Here is a 16,049-nt window from a genome sequence, read left to right as displayed (position 1 = left end):
TTCTGATGCCTCAAACGTATGTTTATTTAACAACTTGATTATCCGTGTTTTTCGAGAAGCACGGATAATCGAAGTTGCACTGTATCAATAAAATAAATAGTAGTTTTAGGGGTGGCTGCAATGGTTGCCAGACCCTATGCAGATAATAAATAATGAAAAACGGATTATATCTTGATTGACTGCAAATACGTGCAGTTAAAGCTTTTATTATTATGACAGCTCATGTAAACAAAACTTTCAGAGACAAATTTGCGGGGGACGAATTAACGGGGAGACGAAAAGGTGTGGGGACCAATTTCCGGGGACAAACTTTCCGCAAATCACAGGATCGGACTCGCACTCATCAAACTTTTTTTCAGGACAATCATGCACACGAATATTATTTCAGGCCTGTTCAACGATTTCTTTTGATTTTAGTACAAAAATATTTGTGTGCATGTCCTCAGTTTCACAGTATTATCACTACGCTACTCGAACGTTGAGAAAATGCCTTCAATGTACTAAACAGAATTTGCTTTGGTGTCGTTTCCGCTTGATTTTCCTAGTGATACGAAATTTCCCTGAAGCACTTCACTTACCCGCTTCCGTTTTACGTACATTTTGCTCAAAAATTACGACCCCGAGCTATGATAGGTCGCGATTAATTTTTTTTTGTTGGTGACACGTTTGTACATTTGATCGGCTTTTTAGTTGTGACAGCGTAAAATGAAAAGATTTCATCGATAGCTTATTACTTTAAGTGTGATCGTTACTTTCTACATAACTAAATCGTGTAAGAATTTATTATGTAGGTAGTATAAATTTATATTGTAATTTAGCAGATCTATAACATTTTAATTATGACTGTAAAACTGTTATCGTTATTAAACATATCTGTCATAAATAAAGGTTTTATGCTGCAATAGTTAAACTCTCTTCTCGTCGTTTCTAGACACGAAGGACTCAAGAGGATGCTATGGAATGAAGGTATGTACTAAATATTGAATTCTATTACCTGTAACCAATAAATTATTGATCTAACGGAGGTTTTCGGCCCTAAAAATGTAACAATATAAAATAAGTTCAAAAAACCATCGATTTATCAATTGATTCTTTCTCAATTCGAAATTCCATCTTTTCCCCACCAGCTCCTGGCAGTTACCACGTTATCGCCATGGATACGTTTACAACGACGTCCTAACAATCCATTGCTTTGTTTTCCTCCTTCAACACGAAAATGTAAATAATTCAAAAAAACAACGAAAATGTGAACCATAAGTGGGCGTGTGTTATTATGACTTTAACTTTAGTTTGACAAGGTGCGATGTGCGGTGGTGCGGCATCTTTAGGCGCGTGAGGTGGAGGAGGAATGAGTGGTCAAGATAACGTCTTAACGATGCAACCGAAGATTCTGTTGGAGTTGCATCAAGGACCTGTAGAGGAAGCTAATGCTTTACAGGATCCAGATGTGGCTTACACGTACGCGAGTTCGCCCAAAGCGCTGTACAGTAATAAGAAGATGTACGGGAGGTGAGTTGCGTGGGCGGAATTTGGCGGATGCGCCGGGAGAGAATGGGAGTTTCAATTTAAGTTTTGGCGGAGTTGAGAATGTGACGGAGCTTAGAAGTTTGATGAAATTAGCTACGAAGTTTTTATACAGGTGTCCCAATAAAAAAGATTTAATTTTGTTGTCTCAGTTCAAAGAAATTGGAAATTTATCAGAGGAAATTTCTTTAACTTTATTGCAACAATAAATTGCAATGTATTGACGATGCGGACACTATTTAATAACAACGCGGATTAAAATATTTCTTTATTCCATTTTTTTTCCAATACCGACTACAATTTACGGCATATTGGATAAAACGTTGTATGGCGTACATGGATTATTTAATATTACCTACTCGAGGTATTAAACCAACTCTGTTAGCCCCGCCAATTGACTATACCTTTCGTAGGTCAAAGAATAGAGGTAAGAATAATAATTTAAGTAGGAATAGGAATAATAATTCAAGTAATTTTACGACTGCGTGTGATAATAACAATTGCAACACAATCACCACACGCATTCCGTCCATTAAAAGGAATAAAAAAAATTGCACAAAACGAAAACGATAAAAATCAACCTTGAGTGTATGAATCAATAATTAACTTTTAATTCAACTTGTTTCTCAAGCTCATATAATGCTTTCTGCTATAGTTTTTATGGGCCGGGACTACATATTTAATTAAGATAATTATAGCTAGCGTCAATAGACTTTTTTTTCTTTGGGTTTAAATCGATGCTAACAAGGGGTGAATAGACTGGTGGGTGTGCTGACCAAGGTCAAAGTGTGTCCATCTGGACACGCAATTTTATACTCAGCCGAAATATGGTGACGGCGGCGATGTTCATGGTAACGAATTTAGAATCTATCAAATGAAATTTTAATTTTTTTCGTATCATTTTTAAATCAGTGTAGGCAGCACGATTGTCGTGTAGTGATGACATGACACATTTTTCTGCATTACAACACATAATTATTATTACAAAGTGGTTCAGTCTCATATTATTATGTTTTTCTTAACTTATAAATAAGAATAATTACCATTTTTGTGTATCAACTTTGGTTCTTCAGAAACAATTTAAAAATCGGCAAATTCACTATCCATAACTCAGTCGTTTGTTGTCGTACGTAAATTTTAAGTCCGCGTTTGGAATCTGCGTGAAATTCTGCGTAAAATGAGCCCGAATAACGCAAGTTTGCATCAAAAATTTGAAATGAAATTTTTCTAACGTAAAATGAGCCGGGGAAAACGATGGCGCAAACGGTTGCTCAATGTTTTTAATAGTTTCCGAGATATTTAGTATTTTTACTGAATACGCGAATCGATCGCAATCGTTAAGATGATTTCAAAATAATTGCATTCAACAAGTTTCAAAAGTTTATAGATAAATCGATCGATTGTGAAACTTAACACACTTTGATTATTTCTCAGCTGCTAAACATTAAATGTAAAGTGGAAAAATGAAAGTAAATTTAACTTTTTCGGGTGATCGATTTTAAAATTGAGGCTATCTGTCGATTAACTGATTGGGAATCTACCTAATTTCTTCTTCAGCACAAAATATCCTTCAATTTTACTATGACAACACAGTTAAAAATGCTGATTTATCACAAACATAAGTGTATGCATATTGATGATTCGATGGTTTGAAAGAAAAAAAATAAAAGCCGAACAAGTATGTATGAGCAGACACAATTTCATTTCCAATAACCCGATAACCATTTGATTTAGTAAAATTTGTGTCACACGGCATGTTTTATCTAGACATGTGTAAAAAATCAATCGATGGATCAGGGTACTACAGTTCATCCAATTCAGGTCAGAACAAACTACTAAATTTCAAAAATAATTGCAGCTTAATAAATTCTAATTAAACTGAGTGAATTCTTTCTGATCCTTATTACCTCTCATATTTTCTCTTCTCTTATCTGACGTCGTGACGCCAACGCCGACGCTCCAAAAACAAATTACCTGCCTACAAGATCCGCTCATTAATTTTTATAGCCCGCTATATTCAAACGACCTTAGCCATAACAAGGGTGCGCCACCCTTGACCCTGACGATGGCGTCCACCGATGACCGCCTGATATGCTAATAGACTACTGCGGACTTTTATGAAGTCACGAAATGCTGAGTTTTTTTTATTTTTGAAAGACGTCTCTTACCACGAAAAGAAATTGTTCTTCCATGTAAAAACGCTAAAACAAAGTTCAACGAAACTGGACGTCCATAAAAACTTCTGTTAATTGCCGTTTAAAAGGGGAGGTCAAGAAACACGTTTAGTCAAGGGGGGAGTCTTGCACGCACGGGATAATTAGCAGAAGTGTGTTTGCTTCCGTTGATGAGCTTGTTTTCGATTTATTATTAAACTCTTTGCATAATTTAGCGCACGAATTTGTAATAATAGGAGTTTTCTTGTACTTATTTTATTAGCCTTCTTGAAACTTCGCGGATAGACGTGGCGTCAGAGTCATATTAACAGTTTGCATCCTTCCGAATTTGCCAATTTGCGCCCGCCGTAATCAATATCGACCACATCCACATAATGGTGGAGTCTCCCATCGCCTTCAGGTGGAAATCCATCGGTCATGCGCTGGTACCTTTGGAACCTCCACGGAATGGACAGCGGTCAGTTGTGATACACCGGTCATTCAACACCGGCGTCGCGACGCCGACTCAACGATGTGATAATGTCAAGTGTTTTAGTGTGAACGCATTGTTATATTTTCTTCACCCCGAAAATTATTTTCACGTAGAAAATAAAAGTTAAATCTATTTTTAGCTCAATTCTTTGGTAGTGAATACTCATTAGGTATAGAAAGGAAAAGGCTGATTTATTAGACTGGCGAAGATGTCTTTCTGGTAGAATTTTGAGACACTCATGACGGATTTGGCCATGCCTCCCGTATTTTCCATGTCTTCGGATGAGGTGGACGACGATGTGGCCTTCAAGGTCCTCAATCAAGACAACTTGCCCATCACCATCATCGGTGAAGCGATTCTAAAACCCTTTGGACGCGACAACCAGAAGCAGAAACCGAATATCATCGTCTATCCCACCAGACGCGTGGAGACAAATCTTGAGGAGAACAAACAGAAGTCGTTCACGAAAAGCAACGGCCACATCAACAACACCATCGAAAAGAACAACTACAACTTGAAGAAAAACTTCAGCGCGTCTCATGGCAACTTAACCAAGAGTAACATCGACACGAAATTTACGAAAACTTTAGATGCTAAATTAAGAAAACTGCAGAAAGAAACGACGAAAAAAGTGCCGAATGATGTCAACAGAAAACCGTTTGTGACAACGGTAAAGAAAGGACAGTTTCTGGAACCACCGCCAGAAATAGCCACATTGATCGGAATCAAACTGGAGGAGTCGAAAATCAAAGAAGTAAAAAAATTGTACGCTTATGCGAGCGAGCCGAGAGTTTTAAATCGAACACCTGGGAAGAACACGCACAAGACGAGATGCGAAGCGGCGGCCAAGGCGGCGGCGGGACTGATGGCGTCGATAGCGGGGATTCACACCGAAAATGAAGATGTTAACAGCAATAGCGGTAAAAGGGCTTTGTAAGTTGATTCGCAGGACAATAAATAAATTTGCAATTATTGGCTCTCAACGTCAATGTACGAACGTGTGACGCGAGGTTTTAAATTTTTATCGACGGTAAATATGGCGGGGGTTATTATTTAATGATTTTGTATCGATCGAACTGGGTTGAATGAAAGTGAATAGAATTCTTGAGTAGGTACATTCGCAGGTAGTTCTGACGTACGTAATTTTATGGCGAAGCGTCACTTTGATTTATTATTCATCAAAATCAAATCGTTTCATGACGATTCTTAAAGATCGAATTAAGTTTCAGGTATCAATGAAACTAGAGACATACATACAGGGTGTTTGATTAAAAACACCGCAAATTCTAACGTCTACAGTGAATGATCTTTTTATATCTATTTTACGATTTTTTTGGGATTTTTTCTTTACACTTGCTGAAGAGCAAATCCGTCTTTTTTTGGAACATCCGTTATATGAAGATGAAATGACTATTATGAAGATGAAATGACTATCGAAAACTTGCAAGTGTAGTACTAATCAAGGAATTAACTAACAGATTCTGCGCGAAAGGTAAAACTTACCCACGTGCCTGTCTATAAAAATCATAATTAATATTGTCTATCGAATTTGCTTTATATAGATGGTAATAATAAAATATGCTGGTTAATCTACCTAGATATCGATCCCATAATTATGTTTTCTGTCAAGACAGATATTTTTAGACAAATATGTGTTGTGTTTTATTCGAATAGGTTATAGCTTTGTTCAGTACCTAATTTTTATCGTGTGATCCAAGAAAAACTCGAATTTAAACGAAATTATTGTAAAATTAATTTGTATTTTATATCTTCTGTGTATAATCGGAACAAAATTGAATTAAAAAAATGTAAGTTCTATAAGAAAAAGCAATGCTTAGGTATTTACAAAACATAAAAATCGAATTACCTTAGATTTTTGGTAAATCAGAGTGTCCTTGGCGATCTGCATCAATTGAATTTTCTTTGGGACTGAACTTTGGTAGAAATTATTGATTTCTTTATTTTATCTCGCACAATAATGTGAAATTTTAGTTTTAACTTTCAAATTGAATTTTTGACATTAAAAACGTCAACTGCCCATTTAGTTACCAATCTCGCCAACTGCCACGTTTAGGATGTTTTGTTTTTGCCAACCTTAGCAACTTTTGTCTTTTATAAATAATTGATATTTCGGTGGCGGTTTCTAAGTTTTGGGCCATATTTTTTTCAAAATTGACTTTCATAAGCAACAGGCATTCATTAAACAAAAGACAAAAATGACATTGATGCATGCTTACAATAGACTGTTTATACAGTGGTTTGCTCATTTTCTTTATCTTTTAAATGCATCTTCAATTTTCAAAACATGTTTACATTGCAGGCACTGATTACCATTAGTTAATAATTATTCAGGTAGTTATGATGACTTTTTATTTGTAGTTCAACAGTTAAATTTTTCAAAAAGTGCAATAAATAACGTAAAAATTAAAAAAGCGATCCATTTTCAATCTATTTAGACTAACAATTAAATCAATTTATTACTTACTTTCTTAATACAGTCGGAATTCTATATCTTTGGTTTAACTTCACCTACCTTTTGGGCCAATAGATCTACTTGAAAGTCTAATTTACTTTGCAACATTTTTCTGTACTGTTTACATTTGTTAGAAGTCAGGCTATAATTGTCCACACATTTGAAGACGAATTAACATTAAAATTATTGAACATCTAACGATTAATTGAACCCTTACAAATTGACGATTTACTTGATATTTATAATGTGTAGTGTAAACAGGGCCTGCCATTCTTTGATTCGATTAATTTAAATCGTTTTTTGTTCATATAGGCGAAGTTAAACCAAAATTACAAAATTCCGTCATTAATTTAACAGTTTAAAAGTAGGTACAATTTAAATTTAAAAGTAGGTACAATTTAAATTTGCCGCTTGCAAAAACTCGAGTACTAGAGAAATTAACAATAGCTAAATTTAAAGTAAAATGTTGTTAATAATAATCAATTTTATTTAAGAAATTTAGTCATAAATTGAACGAATCAAAACTAGTCAAATAATATAACGTTTATAACCCGATTTATCGGAGAGCTGATGCTAGGCAGCAGTCGTGGCCGAGCGGTTAAGGCGTCTGACTAGAAATCAGATTCCCTCTGGGAGCGTAGGTTCGAATCCTACCGACTGCGAATGTTCTTTTTTTATATTTTTTCACCACTCGTTTAATGAAAATTACCAATCTATCTTCATTAAATTTTTCAACAGATAAACCCCCATCATCTAATAATTCAAAATCAATATCCGTCTATTTTTAGCCGAAATTATTTCCGCTGATGTCATACCCATCCACTCACAAAATTGGCGGCGTGAATCGATCACCTATTCTCATTATTTATCTAAAAATCTGTAAAAAGCTGTTCAAGGTGATGTTTACACGATCGTATTAAGTATTAAAATTTATCAGAAATTATTTTGTCATTTCATCGCATGTCGTGTTTTTCATGTAAACGTTTTGTTTTGATTTGATGAGATTTACCCTTGACCTTGATGCTTCATTTAGTCGTTATTAATGTACCTAGGACTGAATCAGTGTCGTAAAGCCTCCTTTCCACAGTCCGTTCTAGAGTGAACCGAATTTGATTTATGACCAGTTTTGAAAATTTACAAACCCTATTGCACTCTTGGTTTACAATCCTCTGTGGACTGTGGAAACGAGACTTAACAGCCGCAGATCTCAATTTAACGTCCGAGCGAAAGGCGAACTTATTTTCTTGTTTGTTCCAGGGATGTGCCTTTGCCCTACGCGAACCTCATGTTCGACAAAAGAATTTGTAGAGGAAGTAATTTTGCTCCAACTCTATCGGGCCATATGGTAAGTTTCTTTCCATTAAGTTGCCATTTTTCCGGTCTAGACACAGAATTGGTCGTTTTTTTTTCAAAATTTTTTGGTAGAATATGAGATAATGTTGTGTAAAGTTAAGACAGAGGTTTTAAATTGTGATGATTGCAACGCAGCCAAAATGGAATCCGAATTTCGCATACGCCAAACTGCTATCCAAGGACGAGGTACGTATGCAAAAATGTCGTCGTTCAAAGCTCTTTGTTCCCGTTTTTCATTATACATAAGTTCAAAGTTTAACGCTTAATGCTTTGATTGCTGGTGGCATTTCTAAAAATTCTACAAAAGTACGAAGAAATTTCGTTGTTATTTTAATTACTGAAAATTCAACATTCAATTGGTGTCTTCTTGAATTAGATTGATTGTTCGCTATGAAATTGTTAGACAATCAATCGACATTGTCGTTTGTCACTTTAAACATCGACCGACAACTAAAAGTACAACTTCCATTGATCGCCCTGCCATCCGCTGTAAATACTCCCCACGCCCACCCCCGCTTTAGGAAAATTCCCACAACGCTTCTGTTCGATCCGTCCTTTAGGTCTCTCCCGAAAACCACTCCGTCTAATTGTGCTTTTGGTCAATTCAGGGTGACGGCGAGTCGGCGGCTGCACGTGCGGCGGAGGCTCGAAGACGTGCTCTCGCCCGTCGAAAAGCAAAAAACCAGCAAATTCGTGCAGCGCAATTACGTCTTGGTTCGCCGCCTCCAGTGGCTGGGCGAAAACATGAACCAGTTCAAACCGAGCTCTACCTGGAGGAGATCTTTAATAATCCGCCGACGTCGGATATCTGCACACAGACCGAGCTGTTCCTCGAGAGGCCGGTTTCGCCTTTCTACGTCCCGGCTAAAGTGGGAGTTGATCAGGAGACGCAGATTTATCCGGGAGATGTGAGTTGAAAGAGGTAAATTTAGTAAAGGTGGTTTCTCAGTTGTTCGATTTCGATATGGAAGTTCAACCGATTCTGGAAGTCCTCGTCGGGAAAACGATTGAACAAGCTTTGATCGAGGTGTTGGAAGAGGAGGAGTTGGCCGCGTTGAGAGAGCAACAAAGACGGTTCTTGGAGTTGAGGGCTACGGAGACGGCGGAAGCGCAAAGAGTCGAAGAAAGGGAAAAGAGATTCAAGAAGGAGAAAGACAGGAAGGTGAAAGAGTACGAGGAAGGTTATCGGTTGCAAAAGGAGATGGAGGAGAGGATAGCAGCGTCGGTTCTTATGCAAGGATACATCGCGGATTTGCTTCCATCGGTTCTAGAAGGACTGGAAAATGATGGGTATCTCATGGATACCATCAAACAAGGTACTGTTAAAAGTATAAATAATAGCAAATTGGTTGTGTTTTATTTCTTTATTTAGACGTGGATGAATCCTTTATGCCTTGGTTGATGAAGGAGGTCACGCACGAATTGAAGGACATCGTCAGCAGCAGAGATGTACTTACAGGTAATCATCTGAAATTAGTTATTATGTTATTTTGGTAATAAGGCTGACATTTACCGACTTACCTACTTACTGAAACCTAAATTGGGCAACACAATTAGGTGAACCAGTCATTATTTTGAAATTTAATAACTAACAAAAATCCGAATTTTAATTAAAAAAAGTAGAAAATATTTTATTCGACCTAAAATGAAAATTTCTAAAATCTCCATTTTTTGTTCTAAATTTTTGTACTTTGGTGCAGTCAATGACACTTTAAAAACAGGAACTTCCGCAAATTTCATAGATAAAAGTTAACAACTAATAAAGACACGAATTTTAATGAAAAACAGTTTGAAATATTTGGTTCGTCCTTGAACTAAAACTTCAAAAATCTCTATTTCTTGATCTAAAATGTTGTTCTTTGTCCCAGCTAATGAATAATCTGAAAGTATGTAGTAACTTCCCTAAATTTCGTTCGAATATCTTAAAAACTAAGAAAGATACGAATTTTAATGTAAAAAAGTTGAAAATTTGTTGTTCGTCCTAAAACGAAAATTTCTAAGATCTCTATTTCTTGTTCTAAAATTCTATACTTTGGCACAGATAATGAACGCTCCGGAAATAGTAACTTCCCAAAAATTCATTCAACTATCTTAAAAACTAACAAAGATACGAATTTTATTGTAAAAAAAATTCAAAATTTGTTGTTCGTCCTAAAACGAAAATTTCTAAGATCTCTATTTCTTGTTCTAAAATTCTATACTTTGGCACAGATAATGAACGCTCTGGAAATAGTAACTTCCCAAAAATTTATTCAACTATCTTAAAAACTAACAAAGATACGAATTTTATTGTAAAAAAAATTAAAAATTTGTTGTTCGTCCTCAAACGAAAATTTCTAAAATCTCTATTTCTTGCTCTAAAATTCTGTACTTTGGCACAGATAATAAACACTCTGAAATTAGTAACTTCTTTAAATTTAATTCGATTATCTTAAAAACTGACAGATACGAATTTTAGTGTAAAAATGTTGAAAATTTGTTGTTCGTCTTAAAACGAAAATTTCTAAAATCTCTATTTCTTGTTCTAAAATTCCGTACTTTGACACAGATAATAATGAACGCTCTAGAAATAGTAACTTCCCTAAAATTCATTCAAATATCTTAAAAACTAACAAAAATACGAATTTTAATGTAAAAAAGTTGAAAAAATTTGTTGTTTGTCCAAAAACGAAAATTCTTAAAATCTCTATTTCTTGTTCTAAAATTCTGCACTTTGGCACAGTAGCACTTTAAAAGTAGTCAGCTCCCCAAGTTTTGTTATCATAACTTAAAAACTAACAATGATTCAAATTTTAATAAAAAAGTGAAAATATTTTGGTGGTCCTAGAATGAAAATTTTTAAAATCAATATTTGATAAGCAATTAACAGGAGTACCAACTCACCAAACAGTGCGATAAGGAGTCTCTTAGAGCATCGAAAACAAGTGAAAAACGGAATAATATAAATCTAACGGTTTTTTTTTTAATAAATTAAGCAACAAGGACGTTAGGTAGTTTTTTATTCCTGAGAGACTCATAAAGAGAACACAAATAAACTGTTTATTTCTTTATTTGCTGTTTGTTCAAAATCGGACACTTATATGGTGAAACAGAGCGATATTAAAAAATAAATAAATTACATGTTTGTACGAGCCCAATACGATTAAAAAGAAACACCTAGAAAGACAACCCGTTTATCGATCGTACGTTTCTGGGGTGGCATTCTAATATAATTTACAATTTAACCTACTTTTCCGAATCCAAAGTCCTCATTATCAGAAGTAATGGCACTGCCACAGGAAACAAATATGTGGAAAATTGCGGATAATCACTCGTTCTACTTTTGAACTTTGCCGTAATTTTCACCGAAAATTGGGTAAACAATCGATATTACACCAATACCTAAATAGTTTTTTATCAAAAGTTTGCCAGTTTTTTACTAGTTTTTACCTGATTAGTGATTTTGACAAAAAATTGGTGCAGCCGCTTGTACGAACCAAATTATATAATAATTAGCATTTTAATTTCCATTCTGAAAAACTGCAAACCTTGCAGATATCGTCCGTGAAATCCTCGAAAACCGCGCCGAAATCTACAAAGCCCTAAACCGCACCCCCCGCTCGCCCCCCAGTGAAGAAGAGGAGGGTCCAACCCAAGAAGACATCCTCCTAGCCGACCACCTCAAACTACAAGAAGAAATAACGAAAAATGTCAATGACAACCCACCAAAAGAGAATTAAGGGTAGGTACCACCATCCCCTCGAGCCTAATAAAGCCTATTCAAAACAAATTATGCCACAACACCATTTTCGCAAAGCGTGGCATCGTTTTCAATAGCGCAAGTGTCGAAGACGCGAAAACTGTAATCACGAGCTGGACGCGAAACTGACACCTGTGTTGGCGGATCTAATCGCCCCTAAATCGGATTCGAATATGCCCCGTTGACTGTCGAGGGGTTGATATTAAATTCTGCTGTTCGGGCTCGATTAATACGCCGAGACAAGTGGGTGAACGATGCGGTTTTGTTATTGAAATCGAGGAGGGTGCTTGTAATTTGGTGTTTTTGTTGCAGGAGGTGTACGGGGAGGATTTTTTTGGAATTTAGTGAGCACTTTTTACACGTATCGTTTTATTGTATATTATTGTACATGTTGGAAATCAATAAATTTATTGTTTATTATGACCTCTACTATTGGAAAACAAACTTATTTGTACTTATCATACAGATCTAGGACAAATTTTAGTCGGTTTATCAAAAAACTAACAATATGTGGATCCAAAACGAAGAAATTCACGTTTCTAAAGTAAGCATCTAACAATTCCACCTCCCAATTAAGTAATTTTCGGCACATTACTTTGAGCGTTTTTTCCAAAAACTCTTGAGGATAGTTGCCTGTGTACACCGCCGAAGTGAAACGTTTAGCTTCGTGGTCTTCGCTCTCAGAAACGTACAATAAAGCTGTCAAATTAAAAGACGGTTCGGAGTCAGTAAAAAACAGTCCCGTATCAAGTCCATGTTTGCTTAGAAACTTATATCTAAAATAAGAGACATTTAGCCCCAACACCCTCAAAAGTTGGTCTCTTTCCACCGCGACAGTATCATAACAATTCCCCGGAATAAAAAATCCATACTCCACCAAAAGTTTCGTATTATCATGCTCTCCATACGAAATAAAAACTTGTTCATGCTTCTCATACTTCGTCAAGGTGGTGAGTTGATACTCCCACTTCCCGTCACGACAACTCAACTCGGCTCGAGTCTTAGCCTTGTCGCTGTGATTAAACATATCTAAGAATGGACACAGCGCCATGCAAGGCTCATCTGATAACAAGTCTTCCGACATCTCAGATAAGTCTCTAATAACTTCAGGCTTGACGTAAACAGCGCGCGTATTGACCATAACAAAGCCCCAAACGAAGACATTCCAGTCGATCACGCAATCTGCTTTCCTGCCACAACAACCGCAAGTCCAGTTTTTCTTCATCGATTTTTGTATCCTCGTCCAACTTTCGTCTAGCAACCTGCGTGATTTCTTGGTAGCTAATCTTAAATCAGGCGGAAGTAATTCAATATGTTGTTCGGACAAGAGCGCGGGGAGCCAAGGTGGTTGCGAGGGCAAGGAGTTTATATAATGCTTCCAAAACGAATCTTTTTTGTGGCTCTCATAGACCAAAAAACACGACAATAAATCGTGGATTGTTAATTTACTTTGGGGTGAAAAAAACTGGACAAAGGAGCTGGATTTCAACGTGGCGTACGTAATCATTACTCCCAAAGGAACTGTGATGATCACATCGTTTTCGTGAAGTTTACGGGGAGAAGAGACTCCTCTACCGGTGTCAGGGAAATCGCGCAGATTAAGATTGTCTTTGAAACCATGTCTGGACATGAATTTTCTCAAATTGACAACATTTTCTTCGTGATCGAGGGCCCCAGGACCAACTTGCTTGTGTGATCTTCGCCGGTAAGTACGACCCATTACTGGACGGCCCCCAATTCTACGATGACTGCACCGCCACTGCTGCACATCTTTAATATGCCTCTAAATTCGGTTTCAACTGGTCCAATTCACCGATTTTCAGTTTCACTGCAAGAAGTGTCACGAAATGACGTCACTTATCACAATTATTTTTTGATAAACAGAGTAATTTTATTTTGACACGCGTGTTCCACCACTGGTCTGTCACCACACAGCTGACGTTTAACATAACCTCACTTTCTTCTTACTTGCACTTTTTCGACTTTCATCGTTATTTCGTTAAATTTAACACTTCGATCACAAAGGTATGTTGTTCCCTTCTCTAAATATCCCCAGCAACATTGAAAATTTCTTTTAGTAACTGCTATTTTCATCACCGCTTGTGACGTGCTGCTAACCTCACTTTCTCTCTAAATATTAAAAGGCATGGGAAATGCGGAGCTCGACTTGATTGATGGCGGAGAGTACATTAATCAATACAAGAATTTAAAAATATTGTTTTGCAACAATCAGATCAAAGAATTACAAACTATTCTGCGTGACAGGTAAGTTCCAGTGGTATTGTTTCCAAAACTCTAATTTTAACTGTCCAGGGAGACTTCCAGAAGCGATTTTAAATTCTCCGCGGATCGACTGATTCGTTTGGTTATTGAGGAAAGTCTGAACCAACTCCCCTTCACCGATTGCAAAGTTAAAACTCCCACTAATTCAACTTATGATGGGTTGAAGTACAAATCAGGGAATTGCGGCGTGTCTATTGTGCGCTCTGGAGAAGCAATGGAACAAGGTTTAAGAGACTGTTGTCGCAGTATTCGAATAGGGAAGATTCTGGTTGAGTCAGACGCTGATACCCATGAAGCGAAAGTGGTGTATGCTAGGTTTCCAGAGGACATTGCCCAAAGACACGTAGGTAAAAATCAATGATATTTTGTGTTTACGTTTCTTTGAAGGTTTTGTTGATGTACCCCATTATGTCGACCGGGAACACGGTCAGTAAAGCTGTGACAGTATTAAAAGAGCATAAAGTTAAAGAAGACAATATCATTCTGAGTAATTTATTTTGTACCCCAGTGGCTGTACAAACTGTTCTGGAGTCGTTTCCTAAAGTTGGTACAAGTGGTAAAGTGACGTGCCGTTAATTTAATGATTTGTTTTAGTTGAAAATGTTGACGTCTGAGGTGCATCCAGTCGCGCCAAATCATTTTGGGCAAAAGTATTTCGGCACCGACTAAATAGTTTTTTTTCTTCTAGATGAAAATATTTTGAGGAATTTCTACTTAACTTATTTGTAGTACATATTGTGAGCACTTGATTTTCGCTTTGTAAAAATTTGTTTGAATATTTTGTATCGATTATATTTATTTCTGCCTAGTCGCATCTTGAATTATGTAAATATAGCAACTCGAAATTTCTCGTCTGAGTTTTATTCTCCTAAAACGAAAATTTCTAAAATCTCTATTCCTTGTTCTAAAATTCTGTACTTTGGCGCAGAAAATGAATGCTTTGGGAATAGTAACTTCCTTAAATTTCATTGAAGTATCTTAAAAACTAACAAAGATATGAATTGAAAAAAACTTCTAAAACCTCTATTTTTTGTTCTAACATTCTGTACTTTTTTTAATTAATTTCTTTCGTGTCTTCCAACCAAATTCCAGCAACAATACTACATAATTTAATATAGTATCTCATTCAGGACGTATAGTGATCACTTGCCTTTGTAATTCACCCCATATTAAATGTTCATTTAGTTACACTTCATGCCAGTGTGTCTTTGTTCTTTTACCACCCCTAACAGTCTGAGGGTAACTAGTTCAAGCTCGATTGATTCCTAATTTTAATCTTAATGCGATTTATTTATATCGGGAGGTTAGCAGCTTGCATGTGTACACTCGGATTAGAGGTGAGTTTGCTTAGGATTTTGTTGTTAGATCGCATTATTGCCCAATTTGCATCACAGCTTCATCAATTCGAATTTGGCCAAAAGTTGCCAGGTGCCGCGAGACGGATTACGTTATTTAAAATTACTTTGCCACGTTTCTAAAAGATTTCGATTTTTTCTTAAATAAATAATAAATAAAATGTAGATTTTTGCTGTGAATATTGATATTGAAATAACTATTATACAGCTTCCCGCCCCCTTTTGCGCGACATTATACACTTGTCAAAGTTTGGTGTCAGCACCTTGCGGCTTTCTGCGGCACGTGCGGTCTTTCCCTAACACGTGTTATTTTCCCAAAGCACTCTGCACCCCACGATCAGTGGTCCAAGCAGATTCAAGGGTGATATTAGACTGCGATTTTGTTTGGGGATGGAGCGCATCTCGTTGACAGATGCCAGCTGTGTGCCGGAACCTACAGGTGCATCCCCCAATGATATCTTTATGCCTTGCTGACCCGTCGAGATGACGATCTCGATTATATAAACCGTAATTGAATGTATTGTTGGATTTCAAGCGAGCAAAATATTGAGTTCGGAGGAGCTAATCAGGAATTTACATTTCAATGACGGGATTAATAACGCCGAGTGAGGATTAAAAATTATATTTTTATTACTATTCAATTCAAGTAGAAATTGTTATTGTTTTTGTTATTTAA

At 36.5% G+C, this 16,049-nt stretch overlaps 3 protein-coding genes and 1 non-coding gene across 5 annotated transcripts; 3 read left to right on the top strand and 1 right to left on the bottom strand.

Annotated features, from left to right (window-relative positions):
* Positions 1–4,127: 4,127 nt before the first annotated feature.
* Rsph3 (Radial spoke head protein 3) lies at positions 4,128–12,164 on the top strand. Of its 2 annotated transcripts, XM_088037512.1 has the most exons (8): positions 4,128–5,103; positions 7,901–7,988; positions 8,132–8,182; positions 8,605–8,904; positions 8,946–9,312; positions 9,369–9,455; positions 11,531–11,717; positions 12,048–12,164. In XM_088037512.1, exons 1-7 carry the CDS (start codon positions 4,409–4,411, stop codon positions 11,713–11,715), a joined length of 1,773 nt encoding a protein of 590 aa, XP_087893638.1. In that variant the 5' UTR covers positions 4,128–4,408; the 3' UTR covers positions 11,716–11,717; positions 12,048–12,164. The 2 variants fall into 2 exon arrangements, with proteins under 2 accessions (XP_087893638.1, XP_087893639.1); XM_088037513.1 differs by lacking the exon at positions 8,132–8,182.
* On the top strand, positions 7,224–7,305 carry TRNAS-AGA (transfer RNA serine (anticodon AGA)). The gene has a single exon. It is a non-coding gene; the product is annotated as a tRNA-Ser (tRNA).
* On the bottom strand, positions 12,152–13,508 carry LOC148174434 (SET domain-containing protein 4). The gene has a single exon (XM_088037516.1). It carries the CDS (start codon positions 13,453–13,455, stop codon positions 12,181–12,183), a length of 1,275 nt encoding a protein of 424 aa, XP_087893642.1. The 5' UTR covers positions 13,456–13,508; the 3' UTR covers positions 12,152–12,180.
* kri (uracil phosphoribosyltransferase krishah) lies at positions 13,508–14,866 on the top strand. The gene is made up of 5 exons (XM_088037517.1): positions 13,508–13,760; positions 13,814–14,000; positions 14,049–14,361; positions 14,406–14,561; positions 14,613–14,866. The coding sequence occupies exons 2-5, from the start codon at positions 13,882–13,884 to the stop codon at positions 14,685–14,687; spliced, it is 663 nt and encodes a 220-aa protein (XP_087893643.1). The 5' UTR covers positions 13,508–13,760; positions 13,814–13,881; the 3' UTR covers positions 14,688–14,866.
* The last annotated feature ends 1,183 nt before the right edge of the window (positions 14,867–16,049 follow it).

The sequence above is a fragment of the Gnatocerus cornutus genome, chromosome 5, assembly GCF_029298725.1.
Source record: "Gnatocerus cornutus isolate USDA-ARS CGAHR chromosome 5, icGnaCorn1.1, whole genome shotgun sequence".
Lineage (NCBI taxonomy): Eukaryota > Metazoa > Arthropoda > Insecta > Coleoptera > Tenebrionidae > Gnatocerus > Gnatocerus cornutus.
The sequence above is the reverse complement of the archived record's forward strand: the minus strand, read 5'-3'. Positions and strand labels throughout refer to the sequence as shown.